This window comes from Microtus ochrogaster, chromosome 21 (genome assembly GCF_000317375.1).
Source record: "Microtus ochrogaster isolate Prairie Vole_2 chromosome 21, MicOch1.0, whole genome shotgun sequence".
NCBI lineage: Eukaryota > Metazoa > Chordata > Mammalia > Rodentia > Cricetidae > Microtus > Microtus ochrogaster.
This window is the reverse complement of record NC_022022.1, coordinates 9,924,223-9,946,217: the sequence shown is the minus strand read 5'-3', so window position 1 is coordinate 9,946,217 and position 21,995 is coordinate 9,924,223. Positions and strand designations below refer to the sequence as shown.

The following is a 21,995-nucleotide window of genomic DNA, read 5'->3' as shown; positions in this document are numbered from 1 at the left end:
GCCTAAACTAAACAGACAAGTCAACGTGGAAAGGCAGAAGGCAAAATCCCCAAGCTCCAATATTTTTCCTGCCCTAAATGTCAGTCAGAGTGAACTTGTAGAGAGTCTGAATTCAGCATTTGCCTGGCAGCCTAGAAGCTTGGAAGGCGGCTCTCCCTGAAGCCAGCCTTCGCCAGCACCTCAGGGTCTCTCGCTGGAATTTCTAACGTCGCCAGCCTGCCCAATTCATTTCATTCACCCTCCAGTGACGCACTTCATATCAGCCAGCTTTTGGAGCCCACGTCGCATGGCATAGCCAGGTATTCTGGGTTATTAGTCCCATCCTACTAAAGAAAAAAAAAAACCAAATGAATGAAATGAATAATTTAAGATGACAGGATCTCCCTCTTTCTTTCTCTCCAGAGGCGGGAGTTGTCTGGGGTATTATCAATAGAATTGTTTCATGGATTGGGATATTGGACTAGATGAATTATGATTTGTTTGATTATTGAACTTTGGGGAGAACAAGGAGATTGCTTTCATTCCTACAATTCTGGGAATATGGTAGAGTTGTGCCCACCACCTGTGTCCTAGATTTCCTGCTTAAAGATGGCTTGGCCAGCTCATTGCCTTTTGTCTCTGAGAGCGTGATGCCAAGCTCTTGACCAGTCTCATTTCCCTTGCCCCGCTCACTCCCCAGAGATGATCTTGTCTGGGAATCAGGGTTCCTTGAAAGATTTGATTTCCTGCATCTCTCATTCCGTCTTTGCCTTGAATGGTTTTAGGAAATACTTCTTGGCCAGTCCTAAACCTATGGGAATCCTAAGGTTTCATAAATGAACAAGTTGAGCCAACAAGTGTTCTGTGTGGAAGAAATAAAGGAGGCCTCCCTTGCCTGTGAGGGACTTCTGCAAGGAGTTGTTAAAGAGCCAGAGATTGCATTGCCTGACTCCGTGTAGCATGACAACGGTCTGTGTAGCGCTGGGAGTACTCTGAATCTAGGGACAGGCCATGGGGTCTAAAGAATGTGAGTGACTGCCTGAAAGAGGCCAGGCCTGCTCTGGCCCTGTGTGGTCCATAGTTGGAGGATACAGAGAAACAGAGGCAAGGATGGTATCTGAACACTGACATTGGCTGAAAGAATGCTTGCACTCTATGTCCTGGTCTTGCAGGTCTAGCATGACTTAAGCCAGCATCTAAGCCCCTGAAATGACTTTGATAGCCAACAACAAGGGAGAACGTAGAAAATGACATCAGCCGTAGAGTTCTGAGTATTTCGATCGTTACCATAGCCTGGGGCAGAGCATGGGGACAGGCGGTCTCTAGCTGCTGATTGGACCCAAGTCTTCGGCTGTTATGTATGAAGAAGCACAGCTAAGCCGTGAACACAAGAGAATCACCATCCCAGGTCTCGACAAAACTTCAGGCCTGTCGCTCCATGGTTTACTCTGTAAAAAGATGAAACACAGTAATGTTGGCGTTTAACCCAAATGGTGACAACCCCCTTTAAAGTTGGGGACACTGGTCATGTATTGTCTTGGTTCTGTGGGAATTCCACTCCCTCGTATTGTTAGATGCCAGACAAACGGTTCTCTGTAGGCGAGAGTGTGCACAGCTCTTGGAGCAGTTTAGAAACTTGGCATGAGTGTAAGTCAGCTCCTGAACTAGCTTGTCAGTCTGGGCAGCTGGCCAGGGCCTTGCCTGGCTCTGAGTCACCCTGGTGCCTCTGTGAGATGATGGGGTAGGAGAAGGAACGGGACGCCTGCTCTTCTCTTCTGTGATTCTTAGGAGATATGCTCCTTTGGCCTTGAGAGGACTGAGCCCCTGTGGGAAGCACCAGGTCTCTGTCCCGGAACACTAGTCGCCTAGGGATTTGCCCCAACATTGGCAGCCAGGGGCCTTGCCTCAGCCTGTCCTAGCCATGCTGGAAGGTGACAGGGTAGGTGCTCTGCTCGAGTGAAACAAGGACAAAAGCCACTTCTAAAGATGGCATTTGTGGGGCGAAGGCATTGAGCAACAGTACCATTTCCTCAGCGCGTGAGCCCATGGCATTCTCTGGGCCCCTGCTTGTAGCCAGGATGAAAATCAAAACCCAGCAGCCACCACAAGAAGCTTTGAAGATGGCCCTGGGGAGAACTTCTGACACTGCCTTTAAATTCTTCACTTTTTTTTAAAGGATTTATTTATTTACTTATTGATAACACGTATGTACCTTCAGAGTTTATGTGCCCCACATGCAAACAGGAGCCCACAGACACCAAAAGAGTATTGGATCCCCTGAAATGTCAGTTACAGGTGCTTTAAACTGCCATATAGGTGCTGAGGGCGGAGCCTGGGGCCTCTACAAGAACAGTCAGTGCTTGATAGCTAAGCCATCTCTCAATCCCTGAATGCAAGTTCTTAACTTTGGATTATGGAAGAATTTTCTGTTATAATCCAGGCACCTAGAGATGCTCTTCTGCTGGTATAGAAGCACAGAATGGACTAGTTTGAACTGGTGTGTCTGTATATAACTGAGACTTACGTTCGTGCTTAGGGCGTTATCTTGCCTTAGGCCCAGAGGTTCTGGGAAATTAGTGTGGGCAGAGGCAGAAGAGCAGCAAGCAGCAGTGTTCAAGGAAGCACGCGTGTAATGGAGGAGAATATTCCTTTGAGTTCCTTGTGGGTGAAGGAACCCTTGCCCCACACTGGAGAAAGCCACAGAGGAGAGCAGGGCAGAGATGGAAGCCACACTGAACAGAGCTCAGAAATACATGAAAATCTGCGCTGAATCCCTGCCAACCTAGGGCCACCCCTTGGGGAAGTTACTTTTGCATCCCACACGGTCTTAGTGCCTGTTCAGCCAGTGCAGTCCAGAAGACAACACTCTAACTGAGCCTCATCCCTGCCTGAGTTCAGCTCTTAAAGCAGAGTTCCAAAGGGAGTGGCGGGGGCACACAAGAGCTTCAGCTGGTTAGTTAAGGGTTGCATGGTCAGAATGAAGTGAAGGTCTCTGAGCCACTGTCAGAGCACTGGGATGCCACGTGGTCATCCAGGAATCCAAGGCTGTCCCTGTCCTGGGGTTCTGGCTATTGTACATATCCTCATAAGTCTGTCATCTTAGAGTGTTGGGAAGAAGACGCAAGAGGGCAAGATAAAACAGAGCCGTGGTGTTTAGCACGCTGGGTTGGTGAATGTCTTCAGAAGCCGTAGGCATCAGAACACATAGCGTAGGGTGAAGAGCCAGCATCTAGGTTGTCGGTCTGCACCTGGTCCTAGTCGGACTACAGTGCATGCCATGCCATTGTGTGGCTCATGGGTTTCTGTACCTTTGTTTTCTTGCCTGGAGTGATCTTGAGCATCAGATGAGATGGGCTAGATGTAGGCCCTTCCTGCATCACTTCTGGGTGATCTCTCTGAAACAGCTCCCAGCATGCACCCTTAGTCCTGGGTGTGGGTCTTATCTCTGGGCTCAAAAATGGCAGCTTGGAGCTATCATCCACTGGATGACCAAGATGGCAAGGGCAGGGGCTCCCAGGATCTTACATGATCAGACGGTCTTATCTGAAGCCTCATTTCAAGCCGACTCTGCCTCATATGGAGGCCGTCACTGTAATCTGTGTGTGAAACCTAGGATTAGTGAGGGCCTCAGAAACTGTGATCTTTCTTTCGTTCACGAGCACTGTGACCACCTTCACACCTCCTACCTTTGGGTGGGTGGGAGGCTCCTCAGTTTTCTTTTTTCCTTTGTAAACTAAGGACAAGCAGGAACAGTTCTGTATACCCTAACCCTGGGTCTCAGTTTCAGGTTGTAACTTTCTTCTCTTCCAACCACTGGCTGGATGGGATAAGAGGAATGATGGAGCCCAGGAGAGGGAAGGGAGCCACTTAACAGTGACCCGTGTGAGGAGTGCAGCCAGCAGACTTCCGTGGGAGGTTACCCTGCCTTGCAGTTACCGACCTGACATAGAAGACTTCTCATTGTAGACCGGTGGTATTCCGTGACAACCCTGCGTTAATTTTTACCCTCCCTTCACAGCATCCAGAGAGCAGCCTTGGTGGTTCTGGAGAATTACTACAAGGACTTCACCATCTACAACCCCAACCTTCTAACGGCATCCAAATTCCGAGCCGCTAAGCACATGGCTGGCCTGAAAGTCTACAATGTAGATGGTATGTGCTTGAAACTGTGCATGCCGTGCGAAGGCCACGGTTAGGCGCCTTTGTCACCTAAACTTTGTGGTACATTTGCCTCTTCCCGGGCTCCGCGCTTGCCTTGCGGGCCTTCCCCACTTCAGAACAGTTTCTGTTTTATTTTACTGGTAGACAAACATGTTTTCCAGGGGAATGTCAGTTCACAGTCTACATGCATGGCAAGTTCATGCATTTGGGGATTTTGATATTGGAAACTGTAGTTGTGTTTCCTGCCTCCTGCTGGGAGCATCTTCGGTTGGAAGCCCTCGGGAAAGGGCTGCTTTTCCAAATCGGAGCAGCTCACCCAAAGACCAGAATGCTCCTCCAAAGGCGTGAGGCCGAGACTTGTCAGTAGTTCAGGCACCTGGGAGCTCCTCTCGGGCTTCTCAGTCCTGGCTAGGAGCAGGAGTTGAACGGTGACGAGCAGCTGGAGCCAGACTTGAGGAGTCGGAGCCCAGCTTCATTCAGGGTGTCAAGTGCTTAAGTGTGAGAAACTGGACTCCCTCCTTCCGTGTCATTTCTCACTGGGCACCTGGGATAAGACAAGGGCTTTGCTGACGCCAGAAGAAAATCACGTCGTCAGCCAGTCAGCTGATTTACATACATAGCAGCTTTGGTGATGGCCATCTCTCGCACACACTCTCTCTATATATAAAGTGTAAGCTTCACCCCATGGAAAAACTTAGTGAGACCAAATCCTCAGTAGCAGGTCACCCAGAAGAAACTGAGGTCCTGCCACATCTCTCCTATAGCACTTACAGTGACATTCACAGATGGGGCATTTTGTGGTCGCTAGTCGCTGGTGTCTGGGGTGGGGACTGTAAAGGCCGCTCCCCAGCTTAGCGGGTTTTCCTGTGTGTGGTCACCACTGTACGTGCCCTTTGACTCTCTTTTTTCTCTGTCTGTCCTTGTTCTCCCATCCTGCTCTTTCTCTCTCACTGTCCGCTGCATGTGATGTCCCAGCTGCCCTTATGGCCAAACTGAAACTTTGTGTCGCAGATGGTAAGTGACATCATCTTCGGCACGCTCTGGGGGTGTTGTTCTTGGCTGATGTTCTCAGTGCTGAGCCTCCTGCAGCCTCTTCAGAGTTCCTTTTCCATTTCCCCATCAGGCTGGGGTTAGATTTCTCGGCTGCTGTGACTATGGAGTACGGTGCCCAGGGAAGTTATTTTTAGCATCCCTGTGCGCTCCATAGGGGGCGGGTGGGAGAGCACCCTGGTACTGTTTTTCTGTTCCATGTCCTGGCCTTTGATGTTAAAGCTATCCCACCATTCTCCTTTCGTCTAAGGGCCCAGCAACAATGCCTCTGGTCAGTCCCGAGCCATGATTGCTGCAGCTGCCCGGCGCAGGGACTCGAGCCACAATGAGCTGTATTATGAGGAGGCTGAACACGAGCGGCGGGTGAAGAAGCGGAGAGCAAGGTTTGTGACCCTCACGCTCCTGGCCCCTCTGGTGGAGTAGTTTATTTTCACCTCCACGATGAATTTTCTGTTTGCAAACATGACCTGCGTGCTTGCTGACAGTCCACTGGACTCTCGTGTCTCTCAGATTTTGTGTAGGGGTAATCACCACCAGCCAGACATACCTCTAATGCCCGTTACAGGTTATGGGCCCGCTACACCATCTGTGGGTCCAGGATCAGGCTTGGGAATTTGCAGCTAGCGCAGATTCCCAGGGGCTTTTCTGCCGCTGCCCTTCGAGGGTGCCAGCTCCACCCACACTGTTTCCCCTGTTAATTGAAGGGGACAGAGGTGACTTCCCTTATGCCTGCTGCTCCATTCTTCCTTTTCCTGAGCTGCTGGGGTGGGAGGGAGGGTGGAGCAAGGGGGCCCAAGCTCTGGTTTCTTTTCTGTTTTTGTAGCCCAGGCTTTGAACTCTATGTATCTAAGAATAACATTGAACTTATTTTTTAAAACCTTTTTTTAAAGCATTTATCTATTTGTGTGTGTGTGTGTGTGTGTGTGTGTGTGTGTGTGTGTGTGTGTGTGTGTGGTGTGTGTACCCGTGTGTCCATGTACTTGTACATGTATGCCACAGTACACACGTGGAGATCAGGACAACTTTGGGGATTGGTTCTTTCCTTCCACCATGAGTTCAGCAAAGGCCTTTACCCTGAGCCATCTTGCCAGTCTGGCTTCTCACCCAGCCTCCTGCTCCTGAGTGCTGGCTTACAGGAATGCCTAACCACATGAGGTGCTGGGGATCTCTCCTAGGTCTTGTAATACTGGGCAAACACTCAACCAACAGATGCTCCCCAGCTCTGGTTCTTCATCAGCTGCTCCTGTATCCCCATTTCCTCTTCCCAGATGGAGTTTGAGCAGAAGCCTTCCTGTCTCACCTTTTATTGGAAAAATTAAAGCGCAGGTTAAAGTGCATTTTCTGAGCTCATTATTGGCAGAATTGAGAAGCCCCAGGGACCACCACCTCTACCCCTACCCCCACCCCGGTCCCTCCAATCTTGTTTCTCCTGTTAGTTTTCTTTCTTCTGGTCTCTTCCCATCCCCTGGAGGACAGCTAGGGATGTGCAGTGTGACGGAATCTTGGAGAAGTTGGTGGTAGGCACAAGAGGCCCTTTGGGTCTTAGGGGACTGTCCCCAAACCCTGCAGCGGGCTTGACCTTGACGACTGTGCCTCATCTCCTCCCAGATTGGTAGTGGCAGTAGAGGAAGCCTTCATCCACATCCAGCGTCTCCAGGCTGAGGAGCAGCAGAAGTCTCCTGGAGAGGTGATGGACCCCAGGGAGGCAGCTCAGGCCATCTTCCCCTCCATGGCCAGGGCGCTGCAGAAGTACCTGCGTACCACAAGGCAGCAACACTACCACAGCATGGAGAGCATCCTGCAGCATCTGGCCTTCTGCATCACCAACAGCATGACCCCCAAGGTGCGCTGTCGGGGTTGGTGGGTGGGCAGTCACCTGACGTCCTGTGTCCCCTCTGTTGCTGCCACACTGCTGTGCTTTGTTTGTTTGTTTATATGCACTTGCGTGTTTCCGTGTGAGCATCTCTCGCGTGTGTTTGGATGCCTCAGAAAAAAGCCAGAAGACAAACTTAGGACTCCTGGAGCTAGAGTTGCAGGTGACTGAGTCTCCTGATGGTGCTGGGAACCAAACTGGGGTCTTCTGGAAGAGAAGCAAGATCTCTTTAACTGCTGTGCCATCTCTTCAACCCTTCCACCTCATCTTTGACCCAAGGTCTCTCATTGAACATAGAACTCAGTGATCCTGCTGAGCTGGCTGATCAATGAGCCCTTGGGCCCCTCCTCTCTCTGCCTCCCCAGCAGTGGGTTACAAGCGTGAACTGCCATGGCTGGCCTTATTGTGGCAGTGCTGAGGATCTGAACCCAGGTCCTCATGTTTACACAGCAGACACTTTGCTCACTGAGCTGCCTCATAGCCCAGTACAATTGTTTTGTTTAAATGTACGCTTTGAAGGCCTCTCGATTCTATTACAGAGAAAACAATATTTCATTTTTTACCAGTACAGTGTAGTGGCTAGGGTGGACCCTAGAGCTAAACCGACCCATTTTAACCTGGGTCTTCCACCAACTGGCTGGCTGTATTACTTTGTGCAAATAGCTTCTAGTGCTATGCCTCAGTTTCCTAACTTATAAACTGAGGGTGTTCCTAACACTTCATGTTAATTCATGTCATATGCTTAACACCATACCTGTCGTTTCATAAAGCCTAACTTAGTAACTATTGATTTTTGGTAGGGTGCCACCAATTTGGATGCTGTAGAATTTGTTTTACTGAACAGTTTTTTTTGAAACACAATTAATAAAATCTTAGAGATATTGGGGTTCAACTTGAAGACCAGAGAAGCATCGCAGCCACTCACTGACTCTTACCTTGACCTCAGTCCAAAAATGCCGATCCTGCCTGCAGGAAACCTCAGAATGAGGCTGAGACTGAGAGCTGTCTCCTCTCATTTTACATTCCTCTCTAGCTCTAGGATTAAGGGAGTGCACCACTACCACCTGGTTTCTGTGGCAAGCTAGTGTGGCTACTGGGATTAAAGGTGTGTGTCATTGCTGCCTGATCTGTAAGACTGACCAGTATGTCTGACTTACTTTTCTGATATTCTGGCAAACTTTATTAAAATACAAATGAAATGCCACTGCACTTTTGGATAAAGGCATTAAAACACTTTTAGGGATGGATATTACAGTGAGCACCAATGTGATTTAATAAAGAACTGTGGCCAAAAGACTAAGGGTGGGTGCAGTGGGTGTGTGGTGAGTTCAGGTCCTCACCCCAACCACTCAGTTGGTTTGTAGCTGTGCATAAGTGTTTTCTATACCCCCCAATATAAAATAGGGATATCTGCTCGACAAGGTCAAATGATGATAAATAAGGCTGCATAGCATGTAAATCATAGGGAACCATGAATGACATTGGCATTGGTGCATAGGTAATATTTAATAGGCCTTGTCCTAAGGACATGTTACTCCTACATGTCCCACAGGTCTCAGTGCTGCAGACTTGGAAAAGCCGTGCAGAAATCTCTAGAGAGAAACTGCAGCGCTTTTCATTTCTTTCACTCAGTAGTCTATCTCACCCAGGAAACCGATCCAACACAGTCAGGTCCATAGTCAGTTTCCTGTATCAGTGGGCTCCTCACCTGTGCTGTCAGCCGGTCGTGGATGGAACATAGATTTTAGTGTATGGGGGGGGGGGTCCTGAAATCAGCTTTTCAATTATTATCTGTATGCACAACCATACATTGAAGGTGGATTGCTGCCATCCAGAATATTCTATATGATTCCAAACTGGAAATCATTTACAAACGTGTCTAACATGCTATGTGGTATATCGTCTATTGGAATGTGGGGGAAAAGTTGTTTGAGTATTTAGTTACAAAACTCTAAATCCAACAGAGCATGAACACAGGGTGTAGATAGAAAACTACGTGTCTATGTGCAGAGGGATGGTCTCTGGGAAGGATGAGGGACAGCTGTCCTCCCTTCTTCAGGGATGCTAAAAGTCTGATTTCTTCCCATTTCTTTTGAAAACTTATGCCTTCTTGAATATATATCATAGAGTAAGAAAAATCCAGTGTAGAAGGTTGTAATCACAGTCCTTGGGAGGCTGAGGCAAAAGGATCATGAGTTCATAGCTACCCTGGGCTATGTAAGTTCTAGTCCAACCTGGGCTACCTAGAAGGACCCTTCATGGAAACAAAAATCAAACAGACAAACAACAAAAGCAACTAGAGCTGGTGAGATGGCTCTGTGGATAAAGGCGCTTGTCACCAAGCCTGAGTTCAAGCCCCAAAACCTACATGCTGGAAGGAGAGACAGGACTCCTGAAGGTTATTTTCAGGTCACACACATGCCAAGGCATGCATGAGCATGAGGGTGCGCGCGCGCGCGCACACACACACACACACACACACTAAATAAAGTAATCAGTAACCCGAAAACTAAAATTAAAAAAATTTTGAGGAAAAAATAAAAGCCCTATCTCCCTCCACTCCTACACTTCTCGCTGATGAGAGCTGGTGTGTGTTCTAGTGTTTAGGGTGGAAATGCTTTGATACGTGTTCGTACTTCGGAAACCCGCTTTCTCCACTCAAGGCTTCTTGGATCTTCTTTTCCACACCCTCTAACCTGGCTCGCACAGCTCCGGCTCGCTCCCTATGAAGAGCTAGGTCCGCAGATTTGCCTAGCCGCTTGTCTGTTGATGCACATTTGAATTGAGTTTCCTGAGTCAAAGCCAGGGGTTGGCTGTTGCTGTGACTCCGATTTCACTGGAACACAGCCACACCTCCTTGTGTACCTATCACCATGGCTACGACTGCTTGCAGTGTGCAGTGGGGTAGAGGAGTTACGAAAGGGGATTGCTTGAAAACTGAACACGGCTTGACCTCGGCCTAGGACCAGATGGATACATGCCAGTATTTTTCAATTTATATTACTGGGCTCATTCTTTCTCTCAACTAAACTGACTTGTGTATTTAATTCTGTGCCAGACGGACCAGAAAGCCACTTTAAAAAGAAGAGGACAGTGTCAACGTAGGTCTTGCCCTCTACGAGCATGAAGCTGGGTAGGGAGGAGACAGCAAGTCAGTCATAGTTCAAAAAGTAAGCTATGACATGAGATCATCCCAGTCATTTCTGATCATGCTTTGACAGAAGGGCGTGTTGATCCATCTGAAAGGGTCAAGAAAATAGTTTAAGGAGGAACGGCACATGGGAGGATTTAGTAGAAGCACAGATCTTTGGTTAGCTTGGTGTCCCTGGAGCAAGAGCTCAGAAGAGGGGAGGGAACATTGGTCTGCCTGTCCCTAGAACTGGCCTCGCGGGTTCAGTCCTAACCGCCAGTCACCGTGTGCCAACTGAACTCCAGCGGGAACCGTGGGTGCTTTGTGAGAACTGAACCTTCCCACCTCGTGGTAGCCCAGGGAGTGAGATAGTGTCACCTCCACCCAGACAGAGGGTGAATGACTGAGCAAAGCCACAGCCAGCAGGTGATAGAGCATGCAGTTTTGTCTGTGTGGTTTTTCTTATCTGTCTGTCTTGGAGTCACTGACTTTCCCTCTGCACCAGGTACTTGACCTGCCCTTGAGGATCTTTTGCTTTAGTGGGGGAGAAGAGCACAGACAGTGGCACCTGTGTCTACAGGTGGCTTGTCACCTTAGATGTGCCTTCTGACCAATGCTAGTAGCTACTCCACTTCTCTGGCCTCATCCTCCAGTTGCAAATTGCCAAAACAAACAAACAAAACACAAAACAAAAACAAACAAGCAAACAAAACCAATGGGGAAGCCCAGGAAGTCTTCCTTCCCCCCAGAGAAGGTCTCAATGGGGCTTCAGCCTGAGGAGCCAAACTCTGGTCTAGGATCTCTGTGTAACTGAGTAACATTTCCGAGGAATAAATTAGATGACCCCTGGCCGCATGGCGGAGCCGCCCTTGTGAGTTCCTAATGCTTTTCTCTGGCTTTCAGGCTTTCCTTGAACGATACCTCAGCGCGGGTCCCACCTTGCAGTATGACAAGGATCGCTGGCTCTCAACACAGTGGAGACTTATTAGTGACGAAGCCGTGACGAATGGGTTACGGGATGGAATTGTTTTCGTCCTTAAATGTTTGGACTTCAGCCTCGTAGTCAATGTGAAGAAAATTCCGTTCATTGTACTCTCTGAAGAGTTCATAGACCCTAAATCTCACAAGTTTGTTCTTCGCTTACAGTCCGAGACATCGGTTTGAAAGGTCTATATTTGTGGCTTTATGAAAAACAAAAGAAGAATATATAGAGATATATATGTCCTGGGGGGATCCTTTTATAAAGATTTTTTTTTTAAATTCTTCAATGCTGACTGAAACTGGCAGATGATAGACCAGTACCCTTCGACCATCTGCACTTTATTTGGAAGGAAGCAGATGTCCACCCCGACAAGCCACTGGTGGCATCTGACTTTAATAGATGGGACTTCTGAAGAAGCTGTTCCCTGGAGTTCCTGTGACAGCTGTAAACCAAAGTGGAGCTGCTGTGTCCTTGGGAGCCTCGCCTTACTGGTCCCTGCCTGTCACCCCGCTACTGTGTCCCCCTGTACTTCTGGTCGACCCCTCATAGGTTCTAGGGGACTCCCTTTGTCCTGCTTCAGGAAACTACACATCCACATGTGTGTTTGCGCCTGTAATTATCCATATCACTACACCATCCTGGGGAGTGGTGGGCAGTCCAGGAAGTACCTACCCACCAGCATCTGTTCTTTGTTGCCTTAAGTTCCGCAGAGAAAGAGCCCAACAGAAACTGTGTGCTGCCGGGTTGCAGCTGTTCAGTGATTTGCTTTCTCTTCTCTAGACGAGAGAACTACCTGCCCTGTATCTGGCCCCGCTCCTCTAATTGGCCTGAGGCAGGTAGCCTTTCCCCAGCCCTGGGACTGACCACCTGAGCTCCACAGTAGCCCCTGTTGAGCACCCCAGACCACAGCCCCACCTGGTGGGCGGCCCCGGCGAGGCTAGCTCTGCCCCCCCCCCCCCCCCGAGCTTTCCCAGGGTGTCCACAAGCTCTTTGCACAGCCTCAGCCTCTCCCGCAGAGTCCTTTTCAGAAGTAAGGGGTGACCCCGGGGAGCCATTTGGCTGCAGAGCCCCCCCTTAGGCTGCAACAGGAACCCCTGCTTCCTTAGGCCTGCTTCTCACAAACCAGGAGAGACCAACACTGTGACTCCCAGTTGGCAGGTGCCTCTTGGAGCCATCCAATTTCCCAGGGAGACGGGTACTCACAAAGTTCATGTGCCAAGCTGCCCTATCACAGGAGACCAAACAATGCCCACACACTAGCAACTGTTGCTGTCCCATCGCTGTGGTTTGTGACCACCATCACTGTGCAGTGTACTGCAAGGAAAGGGGTACGCTGCCCTTAATTACTGGTCAGGAAGAGAAAGGGAAAGGGGGTGCTGGGAAAAGGGAGAGTGGGGGGGGGTCAGCATTGCAGTCCGGGAGGCCTCTTCTGTCAGCTAGTTTTGTAACTGGTTTCAGAGGACTGTCCCTCGATTTGTAGACATAGGTGCCTCCTGGAAGAACCCTGTGCCAGGAAGTGCCAATGGAGCCATGTCCTGAAACCTTAAAGTGGGGTGGGTGTCTTGGTCTCAGTTTACCTACCTGTATCTGAAGCAATGATCCCCCAAGTATTCACTCTTTCCTTTCCTGGCTTCAGGGATCTGGTTTCAGGAAAGGAGAACACTGTCACCATGCCCTCTTGTCCCTGCATGTACCCCTTCCTGTTTATGCACTTGGTAAATCACACTATTTTATCTGTCATTTTTTAAAAAAAAAATCAAAATTGGCTTGGGATATTTGTAATATATCTGTACTTGGAAAAGTGAGCATTCTTCACTCCACAACTTTTAGCTCAGGAAGGTGTGTTGCGGAAGGAAGGGGAATCGCATGGACAAGGCACAGAGCCAGGAGACCCCATGTTAGTAGCACGACTCTGTTTAGGACACACAGAGTGGAACCACGGTGCTTTGGTCTTAGTTTTTCCCGTTAGGTCCCTTCTGACTGGAAGTTCCTTGTGATGTCTTTCTCAGGAATATTTTAGGAGGTAAGGTAAGGGGTGGGCAGTCTGGGAGAGATTGGCTGTGTGTGGAGGGTAATGTCACAGGCTAGCTGCTTGGCCACGAATACCATGTGGCTCTAAGTGCCATAAATGTACAGAATGTGGGGTTAGATGTAACACTGCTCATCAGCGCTTAAAATACTGTGCTCCCTACGCTGTCTTCGATCCTGGCTCTCTAAGGGGTTAAGTTGGAGCCCTGTATTGGTATGTGCATTTGCAGCAGGGTAAGAAAGGTTTAAATTAAGGAATTAATTTATTTTCTCTCCTGCCCCCCTCTCCCTCTATGACTCTTTGCATAGTAGAATTTCAGACTTCCTGAAATTATTGTTTTGGTTGTAAATTGAATATCGATTTTTTTCTTTCAAAACACAAAGTTTGCATCGATTTCTTCCCAAAGGAGAAACAAAAATCAAAGGCAAATTAGACCCTTGTGCTCTCGCATCTCAGCAGCTTGAGTTACCAGCGAAGTGGGACCATGTGAATGATAGTTTGGAGAAACGCAGTGGAAAGATGCAGAAAGCTGCATCACACGATTAAAGACAATAAATTTTTATTTCATTTCTTGGAGCCCCACAGCCTATTCTTTTTAAAGGATGTAAATTGTGCCCTAAAGCTAGTAGGATGCATGATCCCGTTAGAGTACACAGGATTCCATTAACTTAAATGTTTATAGATTTTTTTCCCCTATAACTTTCAACCTAAGTTATTAAAATTCCAACATTAAGTGTGAAAGAACTCAATGCCGAGAGTAGGTTCGCTATGGCTGTCCTCCCCATGGTGATTTTCAGTTGTCTACAAAAGTAGACAACTTTTGTTCAAAAATGTGTGCTATAAAAAGGGGGGACAGTCTTTAATAGTCCATGAATTGACTATTCCAAAAGTCTGCACCATGGAAATTCGAATAGATTTTAAAGTTATAAGGCTCATTCATCCTTAGGTTAGCCACAGAATCAAGATCTTTTGGCTAAAGTTCACAAAGTAAACCCCAGAGGAAATGCTTAGCCTTCATCCCCCTGACCTCCTGACAATAGCTGCTTCCCTTTCTTCCTCTGATCTCCCTTTTGAGATCTGCAAGAAGACTGGTTCTTTACAGCAGAGAGGGTGAAGTATGTTTGTCTCATTGCAATTCATTGTTAGGAGCATGGGGGGCCTGGCCATTCTGGCGAGTCTTACAAAGGCTTACGGTGCTCACTCTTGCCACTCCTTGAGTGGTGGTGGTCAGTCTCCTTTCTATACCATCTTCTTGGGTGCATGTCTTAAATGTAACAGCTTGTCTTAGTCAGGCTTGCTATTGCAGTGATGAAACACTATGACCAAAAGCACTTGGGGAGGAAAGGGTTTACTGTGCTAATGAGTCCACATCACTGTTCATCATCAAAGGAAATCAGGACTGGAACTCAAGCATGGCAGGAACCTGGAGGCAGGAGCTGATGCAGAGGCCGTGGAGGGATGCTGCTTACTGGCTTGCTCCTCATGGCTTGCTCAGCCTGCTTTCATGGAACCCAGGACCACCAGCCCAGGGGTGGCACCACCTACAATGGGCTGGGACCTCCTCCATGGATAACCATTTAGGAAAATGCCTTCAGACAGATCTTGTGGAGGCGTGTCTCAATTGAGGCTCCCTCCTCTCTGATAGCTAGTTTGTGTCCAGTTGACATAGAACTAGCCAGTGCAGAGCTCTGTAAGCGTCTATCAATGTATTGAACCCTAGACATTGCCTGCCCACTCCTTCTCATTGCCAACCACTGACCCAGGGAAACAACGAGGCAAAGTCCCTGGTTTACTCTTGTCAACCCTGGCCCTGCTGTGTAAGACTCCCTATGTGTGGGTGCAATCCAGGAAAGGGGAGGGTTGGTTTCCGCCTGTTTTTCTCTGAGCATGTGTTGCCAGGTAGACATGTTTGCCTATTGGCAATCATGACATTCATGTGACCAGTGACAAATCAGTGTATGTCTTATGTGTACATGTGTGTATGACAGCCTGTGGGGGTATACATCTCTTCAGAGAGTTCCTCCGAGCCCCCAGCTTTTGGAGGGTCACTCTACGGTGGCTCCTTGTCTGTGTTCTCCTTTATCCCTTATTCCGTCCCCTCACCGAGGAGATGTCTGTGGGAGCCCGTCGTCAGCCTGCAGGCCTGCCCGTTATATCTGTTCTTGCATTAGGGCCTCTGTGACCTATAAACAGCAAGCAAGCAAGAAAGGGCAAGCTCTATGGGGATTACTGCAAGGTTTACTTCCCTGGAAGCCTCTGTGCGTTTATTATGTAACTTTTAAAAGAAACAACCAATGATTAGTTATGGAAATTGACAGGAATGTCTGGATGATAATTTAAAGAGTCCTGCAGTGGAGACCTCAATGGCTATAAAATGGCCTGAAGTATTTCTGGGTAGTGTTTGCTCTTTATGGATCTTGTTACATCACAAAAGATAAATCACTACTGTGAATTTACTACTATGTAACCTTGTCATATCCCATTATAAATAAAACATGCCTTGTTTCTAAACCCGGAGTGCAGTCCTTGACTGGTACTCACCAGAGTCGTGAGCTGACCCCAGTTCGACCCCTCTGAAAGCCCCTACTGAGTTTTAATCAGATGCCCAGAAAAATCAGATCTGGGACACGGGTTTCTGTTTTCTGGTTTTTTTCAGTTAGTGTGTGTAGAGCGATGGGTTTCATTCTGACATCTTTCAAATGAAAATGAGCGGAGTATGCATACTGACAAAACATTGTATTTTGTCACAAGGAGGGGAAGAGTACTGGCACCATCCAAGGTTGCTAAACCAGGATCTGCAGGCTCTGCACCCCTTGTCCTTCCTGCAGGGTCTTGATTAGGGATCCTTTCATTTGCAGGTGACAAAGAGATGAGAGAAGAGACTTGCAGGGGACTCTTGCCTGGTAAATGGGATTCAGACGCGCCCTTTAGAGCCAGGTCCCTCTGCCCACCCTACCCTGGAGCGTGAGCTCAGCGGTTTGGCATTTCTGGGTGTGGAGGAGGGACCTGGAGACAACCACCGTGAGTAGGAACCTGAGGCAGAGAATTCCTCGGGAGAACGATCATTTCTTGCACTTTGTGTTTCACCGCTTGGTCCCGTGGGAAGCTTCTCCACCAGGCTGACCCACTGGGATACATAATGGGAGGAAATGAAGAAGCCCCTCCTCCCGGAGAGCCCTAATTGCTCCCTGCAGCCAGGGCCATTTCCCTCCAACATCTACTTCTCCCCGCTGGACCAGAGCAGGAGGCTAACCTGGGCCTTGCGCACAGGGACCGGAGCTGGCTTTTCTAGGTGGGAGGGTCAAGTTAGCCCAGTGGAGGGATGGGGGTATGGTGCTCATGTGGTTACTGTGGTGGGAGTTTAGATGAATTCCCGAGGGTGAACAAGGAGAGAAAAACTCCTGAATGAAATGAGAGCCTAGGACACCGAGCCCGCCATCCTGTCCCTTTCTGCCTAGATCGCCCAATTTGCTTCACCATGAAATGCACCTCTTTGATGAATGTTTGTGGAGTGGAGTTTCTCAACACCATAGAGATTCCTGGAGCCTGAGGCAATGCAGGCAAGGTGGCTTTCTCAGAAAGGCCAAAGACTTGTTCTCACCGAGATGAAATAAAGACACTTTTGTGTTAATTCCTGGGGACAAATGTAACAACCTCCCAGGCTTTTATCTTGAGTCTCTGATTCTTTTGGCCCTGAAATGACGTCTGGATCACAGCATCTGAGCATGTAATTTGTCTGGTTTTGCCTGTGTTTCTCTGAGCGTTCAGGCATAGCCAGGTACATTCACTGTGAATTTACTCACCGTGTGGGAGAGTGATTCTCAGCCATCTTAACGCTGCGACTCTTTAATACAGTTCCTCATGTTCATGTTGTGGTGAGTCCCAACTACACAATTATTTTTGTTACTACTCATAGCTGTAATTTTGCTTCTGTTATGACTTGTAATGTAAATAACTGTGTTTTCCGATGGTCTTAGGTAACACCTGTAAGATGGTCATTAATTAGATAAGCTTCCACAGGTCACAATCCACAGGGAAGAAACAAGGATGTAGGAGTTTTCAAACCCCCAGTCTATGAACACATCAAATGACAGACCTTTGTCCAGGGGATTAGTTATGACATTGAGACACCTGACCAATGGTGACAAATTCAGTTCAATTTGCATTATAAGTAATGTAGCCAGAAGCATGAAGTTTTTGTCTTAGAAGCCGGGAAGGGAGATGTGACCATCGTTGTCAGGTGCTATTGCCCCTCAGTTCTAGTCTTAAAAGAATAGTCATTTTGTATAAATGTGGGCATGAGAAAATCCAATGCTAATAATCTTATTTTTATGATGGTTACTCCAAGCTTTAAATTGTCAGCTCCTTTGGAACCCCCAAATTATGACCTGCTGAACCAAAGTTCATTTTTAAGCAGCCACCGATGAGAACAACTATTCACAGAGTGCAGGAAACCAGTAAGGATGCAGCAGTGACAGACACTGCCCTACCAGGGGAAATGAACTAAACTCTGGTGAGGACCAGAGTCCCTACCTTTCTGGGCCAGGCCTTAGGAGATGCTATCTGACAGTTGCTTTTGTTAGCAGCGATTTTCATCTCTGAATTTTGAACCTAGTATCTATCCTTATCTATCCTTATTCTCGTAGATAATACAAACCATGTGGCATGGACCATATCCTTTTTGAATAGTTAGTATTGTGCTTTGTAACCAAGAAGGGCAGTTTCTGCCTAGCCTGTACCTAGGGTTGCCAAATACCATGTGTATATGACCGTGGTGGTTTGAAAGGAAGTGATCCTTACAGGGAGTGGCACTATTAGGAGGTGTGGTCTTGTTGGAAGAAGTGTGTCCCTGTGGAGGTGGGCTTTGAGGTCTCACATATGCTCAAGATACCACCCAGAGTCTCAGTCTACTTCTGGTTACCTGTAAGATGTAGGGCACCGAGCTGCTTCTCCAGTATCATGTCTGCCTGCACGCCTCCATGGTGCATCATGACAGTAGTGAACCAGAGACCTCTGAAACTGGAAGCCACCCCAGTCAAATGTTTTTCCTTTATGAAAATTACCATGGTCATGGTGCCTCTTCACAGCAGTAGAACTCTAAAACAATAATGATGCTTCAATGCACACCACCACATTGGTTGAGTCCCATGCTCTAACTGGACATTTCTGAATATGTAGCTGAATGAATTGCATGACTCATAGCCATGTACACAAGTCCCGTTGTTTCTCTAAGGTTTGTTTTGTGAAATGCCCTCTCGTCTTGATGCTGGTGGCAGGGTTGGTGTCTACCACTGACTAGAAGCCCTCAGAGCAGTAAGCTGCCACAATCAAAGGGACACTGACGTTTGTTTGCCTATGTCCAGCGTTATGAATGCATTTTTTTCCTATATATTTTGTCATTAAAAATTTATCTCTGGCAAGAAGATAACTCTAGTTCCTGATAGACTATTTGGCTTTTCTGTTGTTTGCACATGCCACTGGCTAACATACCCAGGAGAGAAATCAGAAGCCATGATTGATGGTTTTCTCCCTCACATAGCAAATCCATCAGGACTTGTCCTTGCCCTATAACTTTCTCAACTTAATTACCTCTCTCCATGGCCATGCATAGCACCCTAGTTCAGGTCTTGTCGTCTGCAATGGCATTAGCTACCCCAGTTTCTCTCGGGTCTTCCTTTTTAAAACTTTTGAGATAATAGCATTATTGTTATTATTAGCATGTTTACACATGATGTATATGTGACCATTGCCACACATGGTACCGAGTAGCTAATGTTATTTGGTTTTCTTTTGGGCCCTCCATTGATGCCCTCATCCCTTCCTAATTCACTATAAAACATTTTACACATCAGGTATGCTAAAAACTTGGAAGATAAATTGAGACCCCAAATTGTGTACTGTCTCCCTCCCTTTCTGATGTGACTAGTTCAGGTTTAAGCTCTGCTTTCTTTTCAGAACATTTTTTTTTTATCTTGATTTGATTTTCTGCAGCTTCGCATTTGTATGAAAATCAAGTGGAGTATGAGAGAGGAGGAAAGGCAGTGGAGGGCGATGATCACTGTGATGACCATGAACAGTCACTGGCCAATTTATGGGGAGAAAAAGTCTAAATGAATACAGAGTGAAAGATGAAATCCTGAGGCTTCTCTAAAGCCAACTTCTCGAGTAAATGAGTAAAAAATCATATTTGAGACAGGAAAGTGGGGGAAAACCATCACACCGTGGATAGGGGTGAGAGGCACGCAGTCAGTTGTGTTTGGTAATTGGTTTTAAATTATTGACTTACTTGAGATGAGGGAACTAGATTATTTGATGGAAAATGTTGATGCATCAGCTACCCTTCGCTTGCCTGGAATGTTGATAGCACACAAATTCCTGCCAGTTGCATGGACGGGGATCAGAGAAAGCAATTGATTCGAAGATACTTATCGTATAGATTAATGATAAGCTATTTCCTTGGGCCACCAGCCCAGATGTTCACAGTTCAGAAGTTCACAAGCAAACCCTGCTGGGGGAACAAATTAAAGCCACATGCAGACAGGGGCCAACGGCTGTAGCTGCAGAGCGTGGAGGAATCTTGAGAAAGCAATGTAATGAGCATCAGGACAGCAGTAGGTAAAGTCCAAGAGCAAGAGGCTGGACCAGCTGGCAGTAGATGGCACAGACAGGATGTCGTTCCCGTTAGTGCCAGGATGGTGTGCGAACATCCTCTCGTTACCCAGGCTCATGTCGCCATGGATAATCCAAAATGATAGTTGGCTTTTGGCTCTGCTGCCTGGGTCCATGTCCAAATGTGTTTCTGTGGTCTCAGATTTCATATTGCAGGAAATATGGAGATGCATTTTCAGAACTGAAGCTGGGCACTTCAAACATTTTTCCTCTATTGTTTCTCTGTTCAGCTACTTGCTCATTCTTACCTTCCCTAATCTACGTGCAATGAAGGTTAGGAGTCTATTGATCTATAGACTATTTAAAAAGTCTGACTTTTTAATGAGTGAGTGAGTGAGTGAGTGAGTGAGTGAGTGAGAGCACAAAGTGCACTCAACACCAAAGCACTGATGGCAAACTAATCAATCACACATGATTATTTAGGAGTGTTAGGGGCCGATGGGAGTCCCAGAGTTATCCCACAGACTTGAAGTTATCACTAAAATTTCAGATTGTAAAAATATCGCATTGATTCTAAAGATTCCTCTTAATCCGTCTTGCAGATATTTAGGTTTGCGAGGTGGCTGTGGCCATTCCATCCCCAGACAGCATGGCACTTCCATGCTCGTTCCCAGGCTGCGGCTGTGTCCCTTGCATGAGGGAAAAGATCATCGTGCACCACCAATGTCCTCACGGAGCCAAGGGGATTGTACGGTCCTGTTTCTGTAGTAGGTGACTCTCCTAAGCCAATCCAGGCAACAGATACCATGCTGCCAAAACTCTTTGGTTAAGATTCCCCTTCAATCATCACTAGGTTTATTTTGTATATTCTTAATAGAGGTACTCACCATTAAAGTCGATGTGTATCATGCTTGCAATGTTGTCTCAAAATTTATTACTTGCCTACCCAAACTTGGGCAGAGGAGAAATGAGTTAACAAGTTTCTCCCCCTAAGGTTGCTATCAGACCTATAGGTGAGGAACCCATGCAATGAAAGCAAGATGACATGTCTGCACACGACATGACAGTGACTCCTCTCAGGATGACAAACATGAAGACTGGAGAGGCCACAATCTCTCCTAGAAAAGACAAGCGCTTTTCAAGTCTAAGATGGCATTTAATTGACTTGGACTGAAAAGGATTCTTTGTTCCGGATTCTACATCGAATCTTCCTCTTTCTCTTTTCTTTTAGCAGAATAGCAGATCTTGTGTTTTTAATTAGCCCACATTTCTAGTGTCATTTGAGTTGATTATGAACTCGGGATGGGAAGTTGAATGGATTCATCCAAGCAATAAAATCAGTTGCGGGAAATTCGTGTGAGTCTGTCTCTTCAGACACGCTCTGGGGGAAAAGGAATGCAGTGTTTTGATCCGTGATGTCAATCCTTTTAAGTTGCAACTACAGTTGTATCTACATCCCTTCAAAGTGTTTGTGCAGTCCTTGAGCCCTCTGTGTCCTTCTGTATTAAGGACAATAACCAGACGCATCTCCTAATCTGCTCTAAGGATTAGCTGCCGTCACATATGCAAAGCACTCAACGTCATGTTCTGGTCATGGAACAAAACTCTCCATATGTATCAGCTCAGAGGGTTCCGGCTGCTCACTGAACTGCCCAGGCAGAAGCAGCTGGCTCCCAGGGATGCTAAAACAGGAACACTGGAGCACAGCTTCAGATTCGCGCGTTTCTAGGTCTCTGAGAACAGTGCTGGACTGAGAAACAGACTGCGATCTCATCAGACCCCCACTCCTTGGCTACTTCAGAGTTCAGCGTCAGAGACTTCTTGGGACAATCACCTCCCCAAGAGTTTGCTTGAAGTGTGACTGGGCCTGGGTGGGTGGAACACACAGCATAGCCCGCTTAGTTTTGTGAGGGGAGAAAATTATATTGAGGCCCTGCATTCTAGACTGAACTGGGCACCCCCAAGATCCTAAGGAAGTATTGGCTTCTGATATAACTGCATTTGACGACAAGGCCCTTTCAGGTGACAATCAAAGTCAAATAAAATCATGTTGGTGAGACCTTAGTTTGATAGGACAGGTGTCTTTCTAGAAGAGAATCAGAACTCCTATCTATCTATCTATCTATCTATCTATCTATCTATCTATCATCTATCTATCTATCTATCATCTATCTATCATCTA

General features: G+C 47.3%; 1 protein-coding gene across 3 annotated transcripts in view; it reads left to right on the top strand.

Moving 5' to 3' along the window:
• Window positions 1-14,572, top strand: part of Vangl1 (VANGL planar cell polarity protein 1) — a 50,079-nt gene extending 35,507 nt beyond the window's left edge. For 2 of the 3 annotated variants that reach the window (XM_026784150.1, XM_026784151.1), the window contains exons 5-9: window positions 3,998-4,131; window positions 5,116-5,154; window positions 5,441-5,573; window positions 6,799-7,033; window positions 11,097-14,572. In XM_026784150.1, the coding sequence (XP_026639951.1) occupies window positions 3,998-4,131; window positions 5,116-5,154; window positions 5,441-5,573; window positions 6,799-7,033; window positions 11,097-11,357 (802 nt within the window). In that variant the 3' untranslated portion in view covers window positions 11,358-14,572. The remainder of the gene's footprint in view (window positions 1-3,997; window positions 4,132-5,115; window positions 5,155-5,440; window positions 5,574-6,798; window positions 7,034-11,096) is intronic. The other variant, XM_005357113.3, reaches the window with a different exon arrangement.
• The last annotated feature ends 7,423 nt before the right edge of the window (window positions 14,573-21,995 follow it).